This window comes from Ambystoma mexicanum, chromosome 9, assembly GCF_040938575.1.
Source record: "Ambystoma mexicanum isolate Mex_15411 chromosome 9, UKY_AmexF1_1, whole genome shotgun sequence".
Lineage (NCBI taxonomy): Eukaryota > Metazoa > Chordata > Amphibia > Caudata > Ambystomatidae > Ambystoma > Ambystoma mexicanum.
Genome location: NC_090931.1, coordinates 252,718,402 through 252,743,990, shown reverse-complemented (window position 1 = coordinate 252,743,990; position 25,589 = coordinate 252,718,402). Strand labels below are relative to the sequence as shown.

The 25,589-nt window shown below is 48.6% G+C and overlaps 1 protein-coding gene across 3 annotated transcripts in view; it reads left to right on the top strand.

The window, feature by feature from the left end:
• SLC37A2 (solute carrier family 37 member 2) overlaps positions 1-25,589 on the top strand; it is a 497,972-nt gene that overhangs the window by 433,924 nt on the left and 38,459 nt on the right. For all 3 annotated transcript variants that reach the window (XM_069614558.1, XM_069614557.1, XM_069614559.1), the window contains exon 15: positions 22,730-22,808. In XM_069614558.1, coding sequence (XP_069470659.1) covers positions 22,730-22,808 — 79 coding nt within the window. The remainder of the gene's footprint in view (positions 1-22,729; positions 22,809-25,589) is intronic.

Sequence of the window (25,589 nt, the reverse complement as noted above, 5' to 3'; positions counted from 1 at the left end):
CAGACCCAAATGTGTGGAAAATGTGGTTATGTACCGAGAGTCTCTGTGCCGCTTCAGCTGGTGGTATCCTGCTTTCAAGTCAACCTTCGGGAAGACTCTCGATCCCGTGAGGTCAGCCACAATTTCGTCGAGGGTTGGCGTGATGTGGTACTCCCTCCTGATGGCGGTGTTCGGGAGGCGCATGTCTATGCAAATGCGGACCTTTCCCGGCTGTTTAGGTTTCTTAGTGACCACCATCGGGACACCCATGGTGTCGGCCCGTCACCTCCTCTATAATGCCAGCTTCTTCCAACGCTTTGAGTTCTATCTCCACCTGTTCGCGCATGTGGAAGGGGGTCCTTCGGTGTCTGACGGCCTTTGGCTGGACCGACTTATCAATATGGAGCTTGATCGTCTTTCCTTTCAGACACCCAATCCCGTTTTGTATGTTGGGATACTGTGCAAGGATGTTCTCAACCTCTTGGGCTTCCTTGACTTGACTGACGAACTGTACCAGCCCTAGATCCTCAGCTTCATCGCCACTCAGAAGGCATTCAATCCCAGCATTCACTGTGTATATTTTGGATGGTAGCCTGTTTTCACCATGGCTGAGGGTGGTACAGAATCTGCCAACCACCGGTAACGGCTTTCTGCCATATCCAAACAGGAGAGTGTCTGTGTTCTTGAGGGCTGGTCGTGGTTGCAGTGTTTGGAAGGTGCTCGTGGGCATGACATTCACCAAGACTCCCGTGTCTATGGTCATCCATACCTGCTGGTTTTGGAGGGTGACCTGGCATTTGCGCCTCCAGAGCCCTTTCTTCTACGTAGCGTGCCCACTATCCAGGGCTGACACCGGGTAGACCTTTCTCCCTTTAGTCCGCTGCTCTCTACCGGGGTCCTGTTGAGTCCTTGTGATGTCATCCCCTTCTTACTCGGTCGACGAGTTGGTCATTTCGACTCGCCTTGTGATCGCCTGCTTCTTTTTCTTGGTTCCACTCTTCTCCTGGGGGTTCTGCGGAGGCGGTAATGGAGCGCCCGATCGGCACACCTTGGCATAGTGGTCCTTTCTGCCACATGCCCCACACGTTGTGCCTTGCGCCGGGCAGTTTCGCCACCCATGACGCGATCCACCACACCATCCGCACTCCGTCGGTCCCGGGATCCGTGGCTGCCATCTGGTTGGTGAGTAGTTGCAGCCAGATTAATCTCTAGTGGACTGTTTATTGGTGATATGGGCCACCATGGATGACGCGAGGGCAGGTTCTAGTTTTTGCAGAGTCATGCCCATGTTGGCGGCCCTGGCATGTGCCAGTTCCCTTTGGCGACCCATCTCCAGAATGCGTGTTAGGGAGATGCCCCTCTCACCCAGCACCATCCTTCTTAGTTTCTCCGATTGGATGCCGTTAATGAGTTGTCTCCGGATTTCTTTCTCGACATCCGTGAACTCTCACGACATCGCCAGCTTCCTGAGCCGGGTGTGGTAGGCATCCAAGGTCTCCTCTTCTGCCTGAAATGTGGTGCAGAATATGAAAGTCTCATAATCGGGGTTGAGTTGCGGGAGAAAATGAACCGTCAAAGCGTCTTTCGATGTTTAGTAAATGTCCTGGCCATCCGCAATGGTTAGCGAGTTGAAGATTCGTAGCACCTCGTCCCCCACATTCAATGATGGGTGCGATCTCATTTTCCTGGCAGAGGTTACGTCTTTGCACTCCATTGCCATCTCGAATTTTTGGAGCCATAGCTGCCACCGGGGGCCAACTGAAGATGGATCCGTGAATGGGTTAAATGGCTGAATCATTGTGGAGGAGCTGCTTTGTGGGCGAGCCGGCAGTGACAACATCGACAGATTTGCCGCAAGTCTAGATGGCGTGCTGGGCCCGGGGGTGGATGTGCCGGTCTCCATGGTGGGGTGTCGTCGTCACCTGATGGTCCCTTTTGGGGCCGACCTACGAAGTGTTGGCAGATGGGGCCGCTGCCTCGTTCCAGGTACCCGCTGCCGTGATCGCACGTGTGCACTGCATGTGCGGTGGGCTCACACGACCAGGCGTGGTACCAGTGGCCCATGGATGCCGATGGGTCGTGCGTTGCAGGAGGAATGAGATGGTAGGGTGCCGAGCACGTGTGCTGGTTCCCGTTTCCTTCGTCGCCAGTGTTGTGTTCTGGCTCCGCACGGAGGCAGAACGTTGAAGGCCTCTGAGGTAGGCCGCAGTGGCACAGCTCTGGCCGGAGCGAAATGAATCACGCCACATGTTGTTAGAGTCTGTGCCCGGAACTGCCGCCCTTGCACGGGGGCGGGCCTTTTATTCATACACCCTGCGTCACCGTGTTGCGGGGCGCAGGGCGGATATAACAGTGGCGTCAGTGATGAGCCCCCCCGTGTTCTGATTGGTCCTCTCGCAAGCCCCCAAGCCTGGGACGATCGCCGTTCCCAGCTCGCGGTGTACCTGTCACTAGCAACAATGTGTTACTATGTGTTTGTGCAGACAGCATACGGGTCTGCTCATAGGCTTGTGAGCAGGTCATTTCCATCGCCGTAGGTGTCCATCTTGCTGCTTTGCTGTTGCAACCTGTGTCCCAGACTTCTGTCTCGTGGGTCTGGCACCTGGTCAGATCGGCTTGGTCACGTATGGAGAGACTGTAGCTGGAGCGGAATTCTGCACATGTAGAGTTGTATTTCGTTTCTGCGTGCTTGGCTTTTCTTACAGGTGTAACCTTAGCGCCGGCTGGTAGCATACGAGTTGCAACATCGTGGCCTTGGCTATGAGCTCTCGCTGGGGCTTGTTCTGCTTGATCAGCACTTGTATTCTTGCACTGAGAGTGTTTTCATGATGAGGCTCTTGCTTGCGGCCTACTCGGGCCTAGTTTATGGGTGGTGATGCATAATCCATGTGATGGAGATTGCGGTTCGACATGCCGTCACAAGCAATGTTAGGTATACATGATATGATGGGGTCATCACATTGCGAGTGGTGGGAGAAGCGTCAGCAAGCGTATACGCGAGTTCTTCAAGCTTCTTGCGTTTCTGTATTACTATAAAAGGGCCTATGTGAAAAATAACAATGATGCACGTCAGTGGGTGTGTCAGTCACCTACGTCATAGCACTGAATATGTTCTCCGTGTAGGCTGGTGCGTGAGTGACCAGTGTGCATGGTGGGACGTGTGTTCTTGGCAGTTGGCTAGGTCGTTGTGGCATCTCTAACGATGTGGGTGCTTGTGGCTGTTGTCTTAGTCGAGTTCATCCATGCCGCAGGTGTCGGCTTGAGTCGGACAGGCTGGTGGGCATATCCTTATGTTCCTGAACCAGAGTATTTTGTCATCTGGTAGATAGACAAACGCGTCCCATGGGGGGTGCCTGGGCCGCGATCCCCTAGGCCATGGTCGTGATGAGATTGGGGGGAGCTTGTTCTCCCATTCTCCCACTTCAGTGGAGTCCAGTACGTGAACCCCCTGTACGCACCCAGTTACCCATGGTCCCCTAAAAACCCATCCCAACTTGCCATGAAGGTTCATGAAGGGAATGTTTTCTTTACTCCTTTGTCCATTGGAAGCCGATGTTGTATATGCCAGATGGCTTCTAGTAAACAGGTTATCAACATTTCCTGGCTGAAAGAAACATTTTGCCTGCCGGAAATATTCAGCGGGCAATGCTTACAGGGCACATGGTCAGTAGCTCATGTGGCCACCTGACAGATCTCAGAAATGGGCACAAACCTTTGGAAAGTGTAGGATGTTGCCCATGATTTGGTTGGATACAGTTGTGGCCCATCTGGGAACAAGAAGTCTGTGCAGGTTGTATGTCTTTGAAATGTACCTCACAATGTTGGTGTAACGAAAGGTTCTCTGACCTGCATAAAAGGCGTGGTCCTGCGCAAGTGAAGCCTGAAGATCTTGGCCATCGCCACACTGTGCAGAACCTCTTCTGCCTGGGAGTTCTGTGGCCCAGACTGGAAAGAGGAAGGTAAATCTGCCGTTTCAGAAATTAGACAGGACCTTGGGAATGAAGGACAGAACTGTCCTACGATTCACTTAATCTACATGGGAAACCACATCGGGCTTATTATGAGGAGTGACTGGAACTCACCCTCCTAACAGAAGTCACTGACACTAGGAAGGAAGTCTTCCAGGAGTGAAGGTTAAGGTCACGGAAGCAATAGCCTCAATCGGTCCTTATCAGGGAATCCAGAATCTGATTCCAATACCACTATGGACGAGAGTTTCATCCGGGGAGGAAAGGTGAAGCAGACCGCCAATGCGTTTTGCTATTAAAAAAAACAGGATGTGGATAGCAAAGGCCTTGTACACCGGATAAAGAGAAAAGTCCTCTTTCTCAGAAAATATTCTCAAAGCTATTGAAAATGTAGAAATGCCTGCACACATAAAACTGTAAACAAGGAGCAGTTCTCCAACACAGCTGAAAGGTGGAAAAACAGGACCTGGCGATTGGCCTAGTTCTACAGAGGATTATGGGCTCGTGCACGTAATAGAGGGTTTACATGGCAGGGTCCCCTATTAAAAAAAATCTGTTGCTGCTTTATGTAGCTTCTTTGGAGCAGTTGGTCGGCCTGGCATGCTGAAGGAGCAGCTTGCCCAACAAGCTGGCAACGAAGGACCACAAAAGAAGTACGGGCTCTCTAGAATCATGCAGCACACATTTACTTCACAAGCTTCTTTTTTGTCTACATTCTTGTAATGTTATTATTTGCACCAGAGGACAGCTTTTGAGTGTTTTCGATTTGTTTCATATATACAATCACGCATTCACTCCGGCAGCATTAGAAACTGACATTGTCAACTGCATAACTGCATACCCCTCTGCAACTAGGAACATCCTCATCCTCAGCAGTGTTGCATTGTCTGGTGCGTGTAAGAGGTCAAACTTGATATGGATGTTATTAATGCCAAACACGGTTATCCCAAAGCCATTTGTAATCTCTGAAATGTGTTTTATATCATATTGGAAACCCAGAGCATCGAAGCGCCTCACACATACCTTTCACAGCACGGTGCGGTCATACAAATGGGAGGTGAGCATTTTACAAATTGCATATAACCTATCATGCTCCAATACCTTTTGGATATGAAGGTTTGCAACAGTGCTGTTGTGCCCGACTTTTGAATGTTTTTATAGAACGACCATGGGGTATAAACAAACCTAGACCGCCAGCCAATCTATTAAAGTGTGGCCGCCCCTTTAAGATTTTATTTTTCAACTTTGCCTGCTACCTTTTTTTCAACACATTGTTCTGATATATAGGTTTCAGAGACTGCTCAAAACATTCTCATAACTTGACCCCACACGTGTAGCCTCGTTTTGAAGCGGTTTTAAAATGGCACGAATCAGAAACTGCACGCAGAGACCAGCTGTCTGCTTGTTTGTTCTTTTCTGGTCCATGCCATTTTAAACATTCCCTTGATTGAGCAGAGCACTGAGCAGCAAATTTGCTCCAGTGGTGAGCTCAGCGAACGTTTAGACCCAAGAGCGAGCACCTTAAAGTCTTCACTGGACCCCAAACGTGTGTTGCAATACAGCAGCTAAGACACTTGTCTTTCCAGGGGCAAATGTGCTCCCAGTACAAACGCAAGAAGCATAGCGGGGCTAACCCCTACTGTGCCCCCCCCCCACCCAAACATCATACCCACATTAGCTTACTAAATAGACCACAGAGACAATATTATATTGGAAAAGCAGATCACGCTTATTGGAGTGAACAAAAATGGGCGGTCCCAGCCTTATTCAGCATAAATGGCCTACAACACCTTTCGGGCAGCCCTTTACAATTACCGATCTTTAACCATTACATTTTAATCCTTAATGTCCTGGGTCGACCCTGTCACTTCCGGTTATTTCCTGGTGGATGACCACCTCGGTCTCCCACGCCCTTGCATGGAGCGAATAACACTGGTCAACTGTCCGTAAGGGTGTCGGTGCCGGTCTAACCCCAACCTTCCTTGTGCGGCCAGCGGGTAATACTCACAGCAGGAACCGCGGCGTGACTGCGCTCAGCAACTTCGCCATGATTTGGCCGTGGCTCCCCTGCTTATTTACCCTTTTTTCTTCATTGTTCCATGGCAGCATTAGAGATAGCACGTCACCACAGCTGCCGGGGCACAATCTCTTACCAGAAAATGTCTGTGCCTGGCAGCTACTAACCTACAATTCTCTTTGCAACCTGCATCTGTGCTATTAGGTGCCCCTTTCCCAATGTGGTGATCATTCCCCTCCCCCCCCCCCCAGGTGCAATACCGAAATGCTAGGTGCCGGCATCCTCTCTCAGCTGCAGACCGCGAGCAGCAATGAATACCAATGCATGCCAAGTTGTGCCCTGCAAGACCAATTCTGTACTCCCGAGACCCTTGCTCACACCTCTCCGCCACTGCTGCGCTCTCTTCTCCACCCTCGACACATGAATGAACGCCCCATGAGCCACACAATGCCACTTGCCGGCTTTATGAAAAGCGTACATTTTCACCATACACCCCTCCTGCAATAAAGTGCAGGTCGTCTTGCTACCCATAACCCGCACCATTCAGTGCTCATCCTTCTATCTGGGCCTACTCCTGAGCCTTGGGGACCCCGCCTGTGCCTCACATACAGCCGATAATGGTCAGATTCCCATCTTCCTATCTTTTTTATTGTTGGCCCCAGCATCCCCTGTTGGAAAGCTGTTATTGCAGCCCCTATCCTGAAACTGTGGTATGACCATCCCTTCCTGTGGAAGCCAACCTCACCCATTGTCGCTGATGCAATCTGGCAAAATTGAAAAATCGTTATGGGGGGACCTGTTGTCATGCGCTAATAGGTATGTCCCACCTGACGGTCTGCTGCTCAAGTAATGGAAAGCAACCAGATGACGCAAATCTCCTTGTGAAGGGAGCTAAACGGGGAAACCCATTTACCTTTGCCATCCTGATCGGTCTTTGATCTCCTCGACCTTATGTTCATCCTGCCCTCCGGGAACACCACATCACTCAAAAGCAGCGCCTTCCCCGACTGGTCGTCCCTACCGGTCGTGGGCAGTTCGCTGACGCAAAATATATGCGCACCTGCTCTTCCAGCGCCTCATCGACACAATCCATTGTGCGTGACACACTCAGAAACTAAGCCCCTCATGTACCTGGACCTAACTCCTGGAGTGAGCAATGGGTCCCCGAGCGTCCGGACCACGACACCAGCTGCCACCATTTGTCCCTGAACTGCACCCCTTTCTCCCAGGCAGTGGAGTGGGCCTTCTGGAACCAGTCCCACTGAAAACGAGAGCACTTAAGCTGCGATGTTAACAGTACTCTCTACATGGTGCGCCCTGAACTCAATATTCTGGTACATGCATACTTCTTCTAGTTTCCTCAGGAGACCTCGTACCACCGGAGAAGACGCTGACTGCATGTTAATGGCCTGCACCACAGCCCTGTTGTTGGACCAAAAATGCCCCCTCCTGTTACACAATTCACCCGGTCACAGCAGGAAGTCCACCACAAAAGGCGAACAACTCTACAGCCATGATATTATTGGTCCTTCCTTTGTTGCGCCATTGAATAGGCCACTTGTCTGCACACGTCCTGCATGTGATTGAAAGCCATACTGCCTATCCTGCACCATTAGATGCTTTCAACATGGCCGTCTGGGCCCTCTCTTTTAGAGAGGCTTTCTGTGTTGGGGCACCTTGCTCCATCCTGCTCCCTGATTGGTGGGGAGTTTGCATTTCTGGGCCAACGAGGGACTGGCAAGCTTTCAGCCGGCCCAGTCATTCCAAGGCCCACTTCTAAGGACCTGTCAGCTTCCCTGTCCGCATACCAGAATGCATGATGATGCCACTACACCAGCCAGACCCTTTCCTGTGGCCGCCATCTCTATCAACTATTTAACTGGACTACCAAGACATTCCTACTTTCCTCTTGTGGGATCAGCTCCCCCTAGCCTATGTCATAGAAAGTCAAATGTGGGTGTGTTTTTGTCAGCAAATTTGGGTGTGTTTTAGAAAGTCAAATCTGGGTGTGTTTTTTGTCAGCAAAGTTTGGGTCTGTTCTCATTTTTGTTTCATCTCATTTTGGACCGAAACTGTAACCAGCTAGCCCAGTGACTATTCTCTACCGTTGTATTTGCATTTTTTCTCCCATTGCCCTCTCTCCACCTGACCATGGCTCTGTCTGTCTCTCCTATCTACTCAAACTGCTGCATTATCAACTATCCTTCCCTTCTAACTAAGCCTGCTAAGAAGAAACTTAAAAAGGATATCCTGGCCTCCAATCCAGGACTCCTCATTGCTGATACCTATTCCAGCGCTTCTACCAGACAAACCCTTATCGACATTCTCTTTGTCATCCCTTCACCAGATATCTGGACCCCTCATATGATCTGTTCTCAGACCTGTCTCCTCCTCTCCCATTAATGGTGGATCCCGCTGGGAAGTGCGTATGGAATCCTTTGACTCCTCCAGAGTCATCATTAATGTCTACCTTAATGGCACTGTCATGGTGCAAGGCCCTCAGGCCAATCTCCGTCTCTTCGATAGGCGGTTCCCTCAACTCATCAACTTCCTCTCATCTCCTGCTGTCCCCTACTCCCCTCCCTTGGCTACCTTGCCCCTTCCTTCTCTGCCCCATCTCACAGGGTGTACCTCTGATATGTAACCCTCCCCGGACGGTCTTTAAGACTGGCAACCTTCACCATCTTGTCACCCTCAATCCTTGCTCTGCTGTCAAACACTCCTTTGACATCTGCCACCTCCTTGAAGAACTTGACCTCGATGTCCTCGGTCTTACTGAGACATGGTTCACAGCCAGCTCTGTCCAGAGCTTTGACACTCCCCTCCCTGATGGTTACATGATCCTCTGTGCCCCCAGATACACCCGGCCTGGAGGGGGTATAGCCCTGATCTTCCCTGAGTGGATTCCTGCCTCTATCATCCCTATTCAGACTTACTCCTCTTTTGAATGCCTTGTCTGTAGGCTTTGTCTCTCTCCTAGCCACTCCCTTACTGTTGCTACCCTCTACCAGCCCCCCTGGTCAATTGACCTCTTTTAATTCTGAGTTTGCTGACCTCTCCTCCTCGCTCCTTGCCTCTACCTCTCAACTCCTCCTCCTTGGTGACCTCAACATCCATCTTGATTCTCCTTGTTCCTCATTTGCACTCTTTCACGACCTCTGCGATTTACTCTCCCTTTCTAGCCTCCCCTCCGGCCCAACTCATTCTGCTGGCCACACACTTGATGTCTTGATCTCCTCTGGCCTCCCCCTATCTACTCCCCTCATCACTCCACTTTCATGGAGCCACCACTGCCTGCTCTCCTCTCATCTTTCCATCTCCTCCCCTCAAGTCAAGCCTACCCCAAGACTGCCACCCACCTTCTCGGACATCTGGCCCATGAAGTGTGTTTCAGTCGAGGCTACCTTCTCACCCCCTCCTCCACTCCTGGCTGATTCGCACCCTGACACAGCCCTCTCTCACATCTCTTCTATTTCTGATACTCTTGATGCTCTTGCCCCTGTCATGAGGATCCGTTTGAAACCCAAAATCAAGTGCAATTCTTGGTATGACTCTGACCTAGCTACACTTAAACGTAAGTGTAGGGTGGCTGAGAGAAAATGGAGGGCCTCTTGCTCATCCTCTGACAAACTGGCCTGCTGCCTACTACAACGGCAATACTGTCTCTCTGTACGCACCAAGAAGCGATTCCATATTCAAGCCGTGTCTCTGCGCCATCTAACAACTCGGCCAAACTCTTTAAAATCTGCAAGGAGCTGGCCAACCCTGGTGCAGTATCCACTCCTCCTCTCGCCTCTCAGGCTCTTTGAAATGACCTTGCCTCATACTTTATTTCTAAAACCCAGGACATCTTGTCCACACTCTCCTCCTCTCCCGCTCCTCTCGTTCTCGGCTTGTTGATCCACCCTCAACTCCCCCCCTCTCTCTTCTCTGCCTTTGCTCTCTTCTCCCCTGATGAGGTTGCTAGATAAGTCCGATCTATAAAAGCCTCTTCAAGACAGGTCCATCCCTGCTCCTCCAAAACTATTAAGGACCACATCAATACCCGTGCTCCGGCCCTTGCTGACTTCTGAAACCTCTCCTTTGCCTCTGGATATTTCCCCTCCCCTCTGAAGCACTCCCTTGTGCATCCTCTCCTCAAACACACAGCCGTTCACTCTTGTCCGGCTAACTATCGCCCAATTTCCATTACTCCCTTTTTGGGTAAGCTCCTGGAAAAGCTTGCCTTCTCTCAGCTTAACCTTCATTCCGACTCGGTTGGCTCTCTCCATGATCACCAATCTGGCTTCAGAGCTGCCAGATGTATGGAAACTGCTCTCCTGACCATCAGTGAAGACCTGCTCTCCAACCTTGACTCTAACTTTCCCTCTGGCCTCATCCTACTCGATCTCTCCTCTGCTTTTGACACAGTCAATCATACACCCTGCTCAATTGTCTCCATGACAAACTGGTTATCACCGATCCGACTCTGGCCTGGCTGACCTCTTTTCACTCTGATCGACCCTCCCAGGTACAACTTGGGACCTTCCTATCCTCTATCTCCCACTCTACCTGTGGTGTTCCCCAGGGGTCTAACCTCTCACCCTGGCTTTTCAACCAATACCTGGCAACTCTCGCCTACTGCATTTCCATTTTCTTCTCAAATTTCCAGTGCTATGCTGATGACACCCAACTCATTTTCAGGCTTCCCTCGGCCACCTCCTCTCCTTCCCTCATCTCTGACTGCCTAATCGCCATTCAAAACTGGTGTGCCGCAAATGATCTTTGTTTAAATGCCAACAAGACTGAGATTCTCCTCATTGGTACACCCCCTCCATCCTTTCCCCTCACTCTTTGGCCGGCCTCCCTTGGCTCTCCTCCTGCCCCTACCTGCAAAGCTAAGAACCTCAGTGTCCTCTTTGACTCCACTCTTTTCTTCTCCGCACATATCTCCGATGTCTCCAAAAAGTCAAACTTCTTACTGCACCTCCTTAAAGGCACTCTTCCTTTCCTCTCCTTCCCTCAGAAGCTCCTGGTCTCCCAAGATCCGAGTCTCTCTAGGTTGGACTACTGTAACAGCCTCTTTCTGAATCTACCTTCCTCCACTGTCCGCCCTTTACAACTAATGCAGAACAGGACTGCGAGACTTGTCCTTGGACTCAAGCCTTGGAATCGAATCTCCCCAACTCTGAAATCACTTCATTGGCTCCCTGTTGTTGCAAGGATTACATTTAAAACCCTTTGCATTGTCCACAAAGTTTTCTGGGGCCTAGGTCCAAATTACCGTCAACTATCCCTCCGTAAATACCTCCCCTCTAGAGTCCTTCGCTCTTCTACCTCTAACTCCATCAGGGTCAGTCATTTTTCAAAGAAACGAGCTGGTGGTAGATCTCTCTTCAGCGGGGTCCTCCCTCTGGAACTGCCTACCTGCCACCTTGAAACTTGAGGAGAACCATCTACGGTTCCGGAAGCTTCTCAAGACCTTCCTCTTCGCCTCTGCCTTTGCGCCTCTTCTCCCCTGCTGATCTGCTTTCTCTCTCGGCAATGCTGCACCTAGCCACCCTCTTCCCTTCAGGCCCGGGTACCTGCTCACCCTGCCACCCTCCTGCACTGCCACCTGTCCACTCCTTACACTTGGGCCTGTATCTGTACCCTTACAGGCCCCCTTCCTCTATTCTGCACTTATCAGATACTCCCTATCTGACTAACCCTGCACTTGGCCAATCACAGGCTGCACTACCACTGCTTTGGATCACCTTATTTATTTTACTTATTATTTATCTTGTCCTCTTCTATGCTCTGCACTTTCCAATTTCTCCCCCCTCCCATGCACTTTCCCCCTTTTCCCTTCCCCATGCACTTGTACATCCTCAATGTCACTGGGCCTAGTAAGATCGTTGTTTTTGTTTTCCCCTGTTCCCCTACCTTTGCCTGGTGGCGCTCTGAAACACCTGTGTACGAGTGCGATACAAATAAAATATATCATACCATTCCCGACCAAGGATAACTGTGAAACCTTCTCCTCCTGATGTATCGGAGTACATTTGGAACACCCTGCTTGTTACCCAGAGGGCCCTTCACATCCTTATCACATTACATCTCAGTAGGAATGTGTGCCACATGTGCAGACCCTGCTTCAGGGCCGAACTGAGCCTGATGTGATAGTTCTTTAACATGACACCTGCCATTGCCCTCGCAAGCCTTCTTGCAAAGACCCTGCCTGCAGGGATTACCCTGGAGGCAAAGTTAAATTTCCCCAGCAACTGCTGCACCTTCTCCACAGTGGTCCTGTCCTTAGTCAAGTTATTATCGATCTCTGTGACTAGAACCATAACTTAGTTGGCGGGCAACCTGCAGATGCCCTTTGTGGTGTCTCTTTCAATTCCCATGAATGGGATCCTCTCAGAGGGGCTCTGTGTTTTGTCTGGTGACCGTAAGATCACCATCCTCCCAATTCTGAAAGGAGGCTGGCGCACCTGCACAATCCCTGAATCCCCCTTTGCCCACAGAGAGGAAATCATTGGGTAGTGCAAGATGCATCGTCTCTGCTCAGGGTGCACAGACTGGAGCCAAAAAGCAGATTCCATATCCACTTTGGCAAACAAAGCCCCCTGACCAGTCTCAGCCACCAGGTCCATTGCCTTATTAAAGGAAGCATATGTCACAGATGTTAGAAACCTGAGGGTATTCTCACTCCTAGGACCCCTGGATTCTATGCTCAGGTCGCCACGGAAAGGCCATTGTTCTTGGATCCTGATCCTGAGGGTGAAGAAGCAAGGGAGAATCACCTTGGTGGAGGGTCCTGGAGACCTGGGAGTGGGCTACCCTTGGGGGAGACCTGGTATCCCCCTTATGTTGAGAATCAACCAAGCCTTTCCCCAAACGTTATAGTTTATTATATAGCCACTCCCCTCATTTCCACACATGACACTTGACAGTACTGCGACAAAGAAGCAGCGACTGAGCGTAATAAACACTGTACCATTCCACCACTTCAATACTGGAAGATGCCTACAAGTAGCCATGAGGATCAGGCATGTCCCTTTAATTATGGTCAGGCAAGTCTCAGAGTTCCACACCCGCAGCCTGTCAAGGGTCTGTAGGTGTATAAAGAGAGGCCAGTAGAGCACAATGAGGAGCAACAGGGAGGCCTGTGTGGGAGAGACAAGCAGGGGACCTTGCGTCACGGGCGACAGCCGTGGTGGGACCAGACGAGGAACCAGGATGCCGGCAAACTTCTCAGACAACTTACACAGCCCGTAGCCAGTGAAACTTGTAAAGGTTGGCAGTCTGGGAGCCTCTGTTACAGAAGGACTGCAGCAGGAGCTGCGAGAGATTACCAAGGAACAAGGACACTGTCTGCGTCCAGAAGGAAGCATTCTTCTTGCCGGCGTGGATAGAGTCACACGGCTGACAAGCGGGGCTCCAGAGGGTGAGTGTCCCCGGCTTCAGTGGAGAAGGAGAAGCAGAGGTGATTGTCGGGGAAGACGCTTACATAACGGGGCGCTCCTGGGAATGCATTTTGCATACCAAATTGAATAGAACTTTAAAGCTAAGCAAAACTAATTCTTGTTGAATACTGAATTAGATGGAACTTTAAAATCAAGCAAACCCAATGTATTTTCAATACCAAATTGAATGGAACTTTGCAACGAAGGCTCACTGAATACTGAACCAAATGAAACTTTAAAACCTAGTAAAAGATGCATATTGAATGCCGAACAGAAGGAAGCGTTACAATTAAGCATATGAATACTTATCAAATACAGAATTGAATGAAACTCTGAAATTAAGCATTCACAGTGGTAAATGGGATAAAAACCTTCATGGGCCAAGCAAATAAGGTGAATAACTTAAATGCCCAGGTGAAAACGTCTTGCAGAAAAGGGCACCAGTGTGACAGTTACAAGAAGGTGGATGTGAGCAAAACACCCTTAAAGTGAACATTTATGAATGAATGCAGCGTGAGAAGGCCAAAGACTGGAAAGGATGCGTGACAAGTAATGGCAAAGCCAAGAGGCTAATAAGGAAAAGCCAGAAGATTACAAAGCTACACATCAAAGCCAAGAGGCCAAGATTCAGGGATCCTGGTTGTGCGACCTGTGATGGATAGACCATTTGGTTTGACAACTGCGCCTAGACCAGTGAGCTCCAAAACGTTGAAAACAAAAAGACATTGTGATGATGAAGTTAAAGGGATGGTCTAGTAAAAAATGTTATTTAAAAAATAGATAGGCAACATAAAAAAAAATACTAGCATTCTCCGTTTTAAACCTTCCTATGTAAAATTTTGAGCTATTCAAGCTCAAAATTTGCAAAAGCAAGCACATGGGCACATCCATTTTGTGAAATGGAGGCCCTCCTGTGCTGGCTTTTGCTTTTGCGGCACTAATGAAGGAAAAGCCAGCCAGCAGTAGTAAACAAAGGCTACCGCTGGGTGGCTTTCCCTTCATTAGTGCTGTAGGCGGAGGACGGGGACCGGAGACCAGAGCAGGAAAGCTGCAGTTGAATCTCGGTAAGTGCTATTTATTTTTTTTAAAAAAATAAGCACCAGCTGCGTTTTTTTTTCTAAGTTTTCCGGGCTGGAGGAGCCCGGAAAACTTAGAAATAAAACCGCAGCTTTAAAAACGTTGTATTTATGTTTGCGGTCACTTTTGAAGCGATCGCAAACATATACAACGTTATTGTGTTGGAAAACGCTGCGGTTTTTCTTTCCAAGTTTCTCAGGCTCCTGGAGGAGCCTGAGAAACTTGGAAAGAAAAACCGCAGCGTTTTCCAACACAACCGCGTGTGTTTCTGCCTGCTGTGGCTATCACTTTGGGTCTCCGGTGCTCCCAGGGGAGCACCGGAGACCCAAAGTGAAAGCCAAGGCAGGCAGAAACACACGCGGTTATGTTTACATGCCGCGTAGTGTTTCTACCTGCAGCTGATTTCCCATTTGGGGCTCTCGGGCTCCCCGTGGGGAGCCCGAGAGACCCAAATGGGAAATGCTAAATGCTGCGTTGTCTGCCTAAATCTGCTTTCCCATTTGGGGCTCTCAGGCTCCACACGGGGAGCCCAAGAGCCCCAAATGGAAAAGCAGATTCAGGCAGAAACAACGCGAGAGCCCCAAATGGAAAAGCAGATTCAGGCAGAAACAACGCGGTTGTTTTCCGCAATGCCGCGTTGTTTCTGCCTGAATCTGCTTTACCATTTGGGGCTCTCGGGCTCCCCGTGGGGAGCCCGAGAGCCCCAAATGGTAAAGCAGATTCAGGCAGAAACAACGCGTTTGTGTTGGAAAACGCTGAGGTTTTTCTTTCCAAGTTTCTCAGACTCCTCCGAGCCCGAGGAGCCTGAGAAACTTGGAAAGAAAAACCGCAGCGTTTTCCAACACAATAACGTTGTATTTATGTTTGCGGTCGCTTCAAAAGCGACCGCAAACATAAATACAATGTTTTTAAAGCTGCGGTTTTATTTCTAAGTTTTCCGGGCTCCTCCAGCCCGGAAAACTTAGAAAAAAAAAACGCAGCTAGTGCTTATTTTTAAAAAATAAATAAATAGCACTTACCGAGATTCAGCTGCAGCTTTCCTGCTCTGGTCTCCGGTCCCCGTCCTCCGCCTACAGCACTAATGAAGGGAAAGCCACCCAGCGGTAGCCTTTGTTTACTACAGCTGGCTGGCTTTTCCTTCATTAGTGCCGCAAAAGCCAGCACAGGAGGGCCTCCATTTCACAAAATGGATGCGCCCATGTGCTTGCTTTTGCAAACTTTGAGCTTGAATAGCTCAAAATTTTACATAGGAAGTTTTAAAACGGAGAATGCTAGTATTTTTTTTTTTATGTTGCCTATCTATTTTTTAAATAAAAATCTTTACTAGACCATCCCTTTAAACACTTGGGAAAGGGAACCCCGAGACTTGAGGAGCTTCATGTGTGGTCTTGAGAACGAAGCCTCAAGACCTTTTGGTTTCTGTGAACTGTGGTGCTTGGAACTTGGGGAAGGGGTCCCTGAGGATTGGTTTTGAACTATGTCTTCAGACTTTTTGTGAAACTTTGTTATACTTTGGCAAGGAGAGCTGAGTGAAAGCTGCAAGCTGGAAGAGGCTTAGAACTTTGTGTTGAACACTATGGGCCTCATTATAACCCTGGCGATCCCGGGAGCTCCGATTACGAGGTTCCCTTTGCGGGACCCTGTAAGGATGCCTGGTAAAACCAGGCGTCCTTTCCGGGTCCCGCGAGGGGAAGAGGGAGGCAATAACTGGCCAGTTGTAATGTGCCCGTTATTACCTACCTCCCCATTCCCATTGAGCCCTATAGGGGCTCAAATGGAAATGGGGGTATAGTTCCTGCAAGGAGGAATTACCGGGTCCTCCTATGTCGGAATGACCCGGTAAGTCCTCATTGCAGGAACCCGGTTATGGAGCCCGGTTTGGGGGCAGCTATGGTGCTCACAGCACCATGGCTACCTCCAAACTCTTAATGAGGCGCTATTTCCTTTTGGTTTGACATCCCTACACATTGGTTGGCTTTAGTTGTGAGCGCAGGTATAGGTTTTGGACACATACTTTTAAGTTGAACTCTTTGACGGACTTTCCTTAGTTTCGTTCAGGTAGGGAAATCCCACCTTAGGATAGGGCAAGTTAGACCTTCTACCATCCGGACATTTGATTTAATAACTCTGTTGTATGTGTCTTGTTCATGATGCCTTCACACAGAGCAATATTCCGACTCCCCTTTGGCATAAGATAAATAATGGATAAGCTTGTACATACCTTGTTCCTTCTTGGGCACTGTGCCCAGTGGGGACATTATGAAATTGGGTAGGGGCGGGGTGTAAAGGGGCCCGCCACCCTGCCCAATTCCAACTCATTTGTGATCTTTTCCTTCACCACTCCCGGCAACTTCTCGGCCAAAGGTAAGTTTTTGGCGATCCTCACCGTCAGTGGGCACTCCTAGGGTATGCAGAACCCATTCATACATTTTTTGTACAATAAATTGCGCTCCTTAACTCTGGGGTAGTCATTCAAAGATTCCTGTAGGTCTGTCAACCGGGGGAAGGCCCTTTTCCCCACTTCATTATATAGCGCTCCTCTGTTGTGCCCTCTCCCTCTCACACCCCCCTCAGACCTTTGACATTTTTCTTCTGGGTGTGTCCCCCCACCCCAAATCTGCACCTTGTACCTCAGTGGCATGACTCCCCCCGTACCCATTGAATACCCAGCATGATTTATCCCATGTTCCTGCTCCACCTGGGGCTTTTCCCCTGGCCCTTGGGGGTCACTGTTGTGTGCCCGTTCCCTCCCCTCTATGCCTTTGGTTCCCCCGCGAAATGGCTGCCAGCTCCCTCTTTGGTTGTGCTCATACCTCACAGCCCAAGACTTCCGTGGAACCCTTCCAAATTTGCAGTTTGATTGGTTCGCCCTATTGATTACCCCCATGTAGGCTTCCCAACCTTCCTTGTCCGACCTCCTCTCAGGAACCGACGACAACTTGGATCTGAAATCCTGGTCGTAATTCACCCATCTCGCCTGTCCCATCCCTTCTGTGCTCTTCTACAATTGTGTTCCTATATTTCCTCAAGGCAGCTCCCTGCTCTGGAAACATTTTCATTATAACTGCTGCCAACAAGGAAAAGTCCTTATTCAGATTACTAATCGTCTCGTCTGCCCTAGTCCCCTTCTGTCTCTTCTGTCTTCTCTTGTCCTCATCCTTGCTTATCGCTAGATCTGGCGCAGCTGTCTCCACTAATAAGGAAAATATATCAAAGGTTTACCTGGCCCAAATGCACTCTTTAACCTGTTTGGCGATACACCACGCCAGGGTTGACCTTCCTGATAGCAATGGGGCAATCGTCACAAGTGTACCGCTATCCCCGTTAACCCCCACTCCACTAGGTTGCCCTGTGACACCAGTCTCCAATTCCCGGGCTCCCGTTTCCACTTGTTTTTGCATGTAATTGCTACATGGGGTGAACTTGGGGGACCACTGATGGGGCTAATCGACATTTTTCCCCTTGACCCTGCCCAAGCAAGTGCCCCAACCCGGTCAGAACATGCTGCTCTAAGGGCACTGCTATGCCCTCCGAGACACCTGGGTGCCCCATTGCAGCAAGGGTGATTGGTGCTCCTGTGGCAACCGCAATAGCGACAGGTCCTGTGGGGCCCCCCATACTACCCTGACACTACTGGTGGCCTCCTTACCTGCTGACTGCGCAACATTTCACATTGATTTCCACATTTCATCCGAAGCCTTTGTTATTGCGCCATTCCCCAATTCGTTACATGCAGGCAGCTCACCCTGCTGCGCTTCACCGCTGCTTTGTGTGGGATCCCCCAAAATGTGCAACTCAACCTGTTTGCGCCTTTTTGCTGGGGCCACCTTACCCCTGGTTTGACGCAATGCCCTCTTTCTACTTGTTGGCTCCTCTGTTATCCCCTCTGTAGCCAGTGGGGTGTTGAGCATGATAGGTGGGCAAACCTGTTCTTGCACCACTTGCTCGCAGGTGGGCACCTCACGCCCCTCATCTAGAACCTTTCTCGCCCAGCCCTTTGCTTTGCTGCATAACCTCTCTGGAAAGAGTGCCCAGAGCTCAGCCTCTTAGTCAAAATCGTGCCCGTTCCTGCCGCTGGAGCTTCCTTCACCGCTAGAGAACATGTCTGGTGACCCTTGTCCTGACATATCAAAGCTGACCTATGATGACATAAGCCAAATTATCTCTCATCCTATGCATGCAGCTCAAATTTCTCGAAAGGTCCAAACCCAATTCAAAACTGGCTTGTTCCTCCCAATGCACTGTGCTTGGACATGCAACTTCCCCCATGCAAACACCTGCATTAATCACACCGCTAATGAGTCTCCAACCCTTGCATGTAAGTCTAAATACACCCCAATCTGACAACCAGTTTCTTCCCTCTCCGTGCAAGTCACGCCCTTAACATTCCCCAGCACTTGAAGTGATGCTGAGACTTCCTGTCTCGTGCACAACCGAGACCAACCTGAAACGGTCCTCTTCATCCTTCGATAGTTTTTTTCACCTGTGCCAGCACATAAACATAGGCCTGTTATTGAAAGACCAGCAAGGCAGCAAATAATGTCCTCCACACTGTCATTTGCCAATGTAGCAAAACCTGGTATGTGGCCCACCTCGTCCCCTCTCTCAGTAGAAATCTTTGTGGGGCCGACCCTGCGGTGTGCTGAGCTTAACCCTCCAATATCAAAATTCCCTCTAAATTCATGCATCCCTTTATGCAAATATCCCTCAAAACCGGCTAATTCTCTTTTCAGCCCCCTTACAATTTATGCTTTTCAAGGGTGTTGCCCCAATTGTAAGCATGCAAGCAGGAGTGTTGCCCGACTTTCACAACAAAGAGAAACCAAGCAGTATCCTTTTCCCCACCCCTGCAGCAGTGTGCATGAAAATAACCAGACCTCTTTGGCCCTCAACCCAACTGCCGCCCTTCAAAGTGCCCCACAAGGTAACTGTGCATAAAATCTTTTGTTTCAACATGCCAGAAATTCAACCTGTTTCTGTCAATGCTGTCCCATTCCATAAAGCACACCGGTGAGGTGACACCACCGGCGGAACTGGAAGCTGTGGGTAGAACGCGGCTTGTGAGATCTAGCGCGGCACACGCCCTACTGCTGCCAAAGTCCATGAAATCAATACTCCCATTAATAAAAATGCATGCAGCCCATTCACCCCACTCATCTCAATCCTGTATTTGCACAATGTGTCCCCGTCATGGGAATGCCTTAACCAGCGCCTGCCAGTCATTTCTGCAAACGGCACCCCTTTAAAGCCTGTCGGCGAGCTCTGCTGCCCTTCCCGCTCCCTTGAGGCAATTACTTTCCTTGTGGCTACAAGCGCGGCATGACCAGCTCCTCATAATATTGGCGTGTGGCGATCACCGCCATTATTTGCATATCGCCGACATTATTCCCCGATGGGATGCACCACATATCCACATCAACTCCACCCCCTTAACTCAAACTGAGCAAGCTTCTGCTCTGTACGGGCAAATCCAGACATGGCCAGCCATCATAATAATTCCCCACCGATTGATGCCAGGCTAGAGTGGTTGGCACTGTGCTGCATCCTGCTACCGTTGGTATGGCGTTATTGCTTTCATATATGGCAGAGGATAGTGCCATCATTTCTGCTAAGTGTGAGAAACCCGAGGGTATTCTCACTTCTAACCCCCTTGGATCCTCTGCACAGGTGGCCAGGGAAAGGCCATCACTATTGAATCCCAACTCAGGGCGCAGAGAAGCGAGGGAGGATCACCTGGGTGCAGGGTCCTTGGGCAATGGGTGTGGGGTGCCCTTGGGTGAGACATAGTATCCCCCTTTGTCTCTTGACAACAACACAACCTTCATGGGCTGTTAAGCCAGTTCCCATCATTTCTTCACAATTGACACTTTGCAGTACTGGGACGAAGAAGAGGCAATTGAGAGCAATGAAGACTATGCTCTTTTATGTCTTTGGGACTGGGACGCGGAAGATGCCTGCTACGAGCTGCGATGGTCAGGCATGTGCCTCTGATTTGGTCCGAAAGGGCTAATTATACCATCACACCTGTAGCCTGCCGGGGGGCTGCGGGTGCATAGAAGGAGACCAGCCCAGTCAGGAAGAGAGCGAGAGGGGAAGCAGCAAGGAGCCCGGTGCATGCAGCAGAGAACCTTGTTGGAGAAAGACGTTGAGGACTACGGAGAGAGGCAGTCCATGGAAGCTTGGCAATACAAACTGTGCCGGAACTTCCTGGCAACACTTTTTGGCATAAATCATAATCTATTCTGGTACAAACAACCGTGTTTGAGCCTCTAACTGCATGCGTTTCTGCTGAAAGGATGGCATGACCGGCTTTCATAAAGGATTGCTTTAGTTTATGGCATGTAAAGAAATCCTATGTGTTATCTGAAGGCATCATGAAGCAAGACACATAAATTCAAAACCAAGTTCTTTATTAACTTAAATGTCACGGTGAAAAAAGGCCTAGCTTACCTTATACTAAGATGGGTGTTCCCTTCCTAAATAAAAATAAGGAAAATCTGAGTCAAAGAGTTCAACTTAGGAATCGGTCTGTGTCCAAAACCTATACTTGCCCTCACAACTATATCTGTACAATGTGTAGGGATGTCAACAACCATTGTTTATGCTTTCATTGATAGCAATAGTATTTCCATTGTTTGTGCCTCTGGTTTTGGGCATAATTTGCTGCCAAAAGCTCTTCTATTGTTTATGCTGCAACATATCATTATTTATGTCGGAGGGTATTGCTGTTATTTTTGTAAGAAGCATCATCCCCATCCTTGCCAAAAGGTATAGCCTTTATGCCAGAGAATATTGCCATATATTAATACGGGTGATATTGTTAATGTTGCCAGCATTATTGCTTTGCTTGAGCATTGCATTCCATTGGAAACTAGTCCATTTTATTTATGACAAAGGGCATTGTCATCCATTATGCCACACTGCGCAGCAATCTGTTATACCAGAAGAAAACACCATACTGATAAATATTAAGAAACTTGTGTAGTTTGGCATATGGTCCTTTCTAAACCCAGAATGAATGTCCTTGATTTTGTTCCATGTGTTAATATCCCCACAAAAATATCACGATACAAAAATATTGCCATAGTTTTGCGACGATATTGAGCCATGGACCCTGCGGGGGACACCACCGCAACCCCTACATTATTTTTGAATGTGCGGGGCACACCCCCACAACCCCTGCTCCCACAAATTATTCCCCACAAAAATATTGCCTATGGTGAGACAGACGACTATATGTACTGTGATATTTTTGGTGGGGATAATATGGAGGCATACCCTTGATTTATGCTGCAAAGTATTGCCTTCATATATTCCACAAGGTATTTCTTGTTGGTCATGACAAGAGACATGAGAAATATTTGACGCACGGTATGGCTATTAACCATCCCATGGGTTGAAGGGAACACTCACTGCAATGCTCATGTCTTCTTTACATGCAATAGAATTGGCTGGGAATCTGTCTATGGTGTTAACCCTACTGGCTTGACATAAGAATCTTAATGTGTCAAGACCTCAGTCAGACCCTCTGAAACTCCAAAAAAGCAGGGGCTCAGATGTTTCACAAGAGAGTGGGAGGAACAGTGGGCTAAGGATATACCATGGATGTGTCTTCACCTTTCACACCCATCTTGGTACCTTGTTGTAACTGAATTCAAGTTACTGCAAATGCTGCACACTCGGTGCATGGTACCTTCTGGTATATGTGGTGACTTTGGTTAGGATCTAGTGTAAGCTGTCTAGAGTTAAATGGGGTTTTACACCTCTTGAGTCTCTTTGCTTTTATGCTGGAATATTCTTTAGGCATATTTTTCAAGAAGCCTTAGTACCAAGCTAGTGCTGGCATTCATTCGTGTTAATTGACCTTCTACTCCTAACCCAAGAGCAAGCAATTGAGTGTTGTCAAGCATGGGCTAATGCTTTAATGTAGTCGGGCTAGGAGTCGTCGCCCTCAGTTAGGCTTGTTGTGTGGTGTTGCCGTAGTTAAAAGGGGCGAGTTTCCATCAGCTACGTCCGACAGCGCTTTGACTCAGCAAGCCTGCATGAGCAAGTATGCAGCACGCTCTGATGGCTGTGGTGGAGTCGGTGGTAGACTATTTGTCTGGACAGAAAGGAACCTCTCCTTGAAGTGTCTAGTGGCATGTTCTATTCTTGTCTTTGCACTTTGAAGACACACTGCAGTATTCCTTTTGAAATGAAATGACAAATACAACATATAATGCTGCATGTTTGATTTGAAATGTGTCTTTCATCCACAGGGTACCCATGAGTCTCTCCATGGCAATGCCAGAGCACTTTCCACGGTGGCTGCAATCATTGACGGGACGGGCTCCATAGGTGAGATGCATGGCACAAGTTGCCGTTTGGAGTTATCGTTGCAGAATTTATTTGTGACCTGTTCTCCGCTGTCGTGTGCAGCAAGTGCAAGTTGAGATTGGCTTTTTGAATAGATATGGGGTTCTAAAAACATCTGCTAATGTTAAATGAGGCATTTACTACAGTCAAAACATCGCTTTCGACACACCAGCGCAATTAGTCGTGATAGTTGCAGAAGTGCAACTAGGCACCAGAAGACCATATTCGCAGCAAGCGTAAACCAAGGCTGGATTCTACGACTGCGGGAGAGCCTGCCAAAGAGCACTCCATCCAACCTCCGCTACTCGGTCTCCAATTGGACAGTAAAAACAGACTTGCAACTCGCCTCAGGATTGCACATGTACCGCCACTTTCATCTAGATTTGGGGCATAGCAGCAGGATTGGATTCTAAAACCAAACACTCCCACACAAAAACTGCCTATGTAGAACACGAAGCATCCATCACTGACGAAAAAGGTTAGAATAAAGCAACTATACACACAAGAATTCAAACTAGGGGTCTGCTCTGCCGATTTCGTAAAACCACATGAGGATGGCACTGTGCCACATCGAAGAGCTTCAATCCCTAAGCAGCCACATTTAGACGCCAATGTTTTAAGTGTGTGCTGCAAAAGAGGTTCTCCCTTTAGGCCGTCACATGCGCTGCTACAGAATAAGTAGACCTGTGCCCATAGCCCCGGGAATGCCCTGATCTCGAGGTAGTGAAAAGCATTATGGGATTAACGCGTCTGCAGCAGATTTACATGGAGCAAGATTGCGCGGGTCAAGTTGTGGTAATGCACGGCCTCACAAATGCATTCACACAATGAAAGGACAAACTAAACCTTCAAATGTAGGAGGGTTCTTGGTAGCAAACCTGAACTAACCATTATAAATGATAGAGCGAGGGCTCCCTACATGCTGCTTACTTGAAAGATGTCACGCCCACATCGGCACCACAAAATCAACAAGCAAAGTAATATCGGGTCAACTAGTGCCTTTGCCAATGACCTTGGTGACCTCTACATTATTCAGTTACACGTTGTAAATAATTCACAGCATAGCAAATTGAGAACACCAGACCTAGTTGAAGATTTGAGGTTGCACTGCACGTTGAAAAACAAAACCTTTTGGCTTTGCCAATTAGTGTTTAGATCTTGGCATTATGTGAGGGCTGTCAGCATCGTTAAGTAACACCACATGGACATATGCACAGAACTTGGGGGTTTTAAGGATGCGCTTGGCCGGTGTTGGCAGTGACTGAACATTTAGTGCTATACCACTCATGTTGTGACTAGCTATGCGAAACTTAAGGTGGCATTGAATGGCCTTATAAGAAAGCTAGTGGCACTGTCGTTATACATAGGCATACCCTCCATATGCATCCCTTTTTTACTTAACTATTTCCCACGCCCCCTCCCCCCTGCCACAAAAGGCGACGCCATGAACATATCATTCTTTAGACAATCTGCCAAACATGCTCCAATTAATATTAAAACTTGTCAAGGCCTTCAACCAGACTTTATGAACCTTCATTCCAGGCGTAATTCGGGAAGATGCATAGATATAATCGCCTAGGCAGACTCTAACACGAACTATCCTCGGAGGAGTGCGTTGCACCCAATTTATCCACACAGAGGAATACACTGTGGATCTGTTTGTATGGTTCCATGTCATTTCAACTAAATAACTTACTTTTTACAAATTTACTTTGTGGAAATTACTTTGAATTTTTACTTCGAATTTGTGTATTTTATTTATGGGGTGTCCCCCCCCACCCCCCCCCATGGTCCCCCTTCACTACCACCCTACCCAAACCCTAGGCTACACAATTAAACACTTTTGGTACCCCTAAACTGACGACTTCCTATTCATTACTAGAGAGAACATGCTCTCATCCTCATTTTAATATCTGGTGCGGGATGGAGTGTCGTTGATATGTAAATCTCACAATACTATCTGGGGTAAATCTACCAACATTCTAGAAGGTATTGAATCTCTTCAGGTCAAGATAAGCATAAATGTGGAGACTACTACCAATTTATTACTAATATACAGGCCTCCATCTCACGTTGAGGTCTTCCTACTGCGCTGTCTAACCATCTCATAACATGTCTCAAACCACTTTCTAGTTTCATTGTCCTGGGTGACTTCAATCATTGGCTTGGCCCTCAAGATGATCCAAAAGGGGCAGACTTGGAGTATACCTTGCATTCCCTGGGTTTTACCCAATACAACCGCCACCCTTCGCACCATCTTGGACACACCCTCGATTGGCTAGCAGAAGCCAATGTGTCTATAACAGACCTGAGCACCATGCCCTGCCATTGGTCAGATCACTACTTTGTTAATTTTGTAATCTGTTCAGTATTCTCTGTTAAACATAAGTAGAATTCCTCCTCCTACTAAGGGTCATAATCCCAAATTGCTCACTTTGGAAAAAATCTCCCCTTTGCTCACTTACTTGACTAATGAAATAAACACCGCTCAGGAGCTTGCTACTAACGTTATGGAAACCTTCGAGGACATCACTAATCAGCTAGCCCCGGAGAAACTGCGAAAACACACACTAGCTCCCCCCAATAAACCCTGGTTTACACCTGAGTTACGCAAACAGAGTGTTTATGCGTAATCAATATTATAGCTGGAAAACTAACCATTCTCCGGATCTGCTTCTTGCCTACCGAGAGGCGGCTAGATCGTTTAAACCAGCCATACTGGAGGCTAAGAAGAACTTCTTTAATGACAGGATCACTGCAACT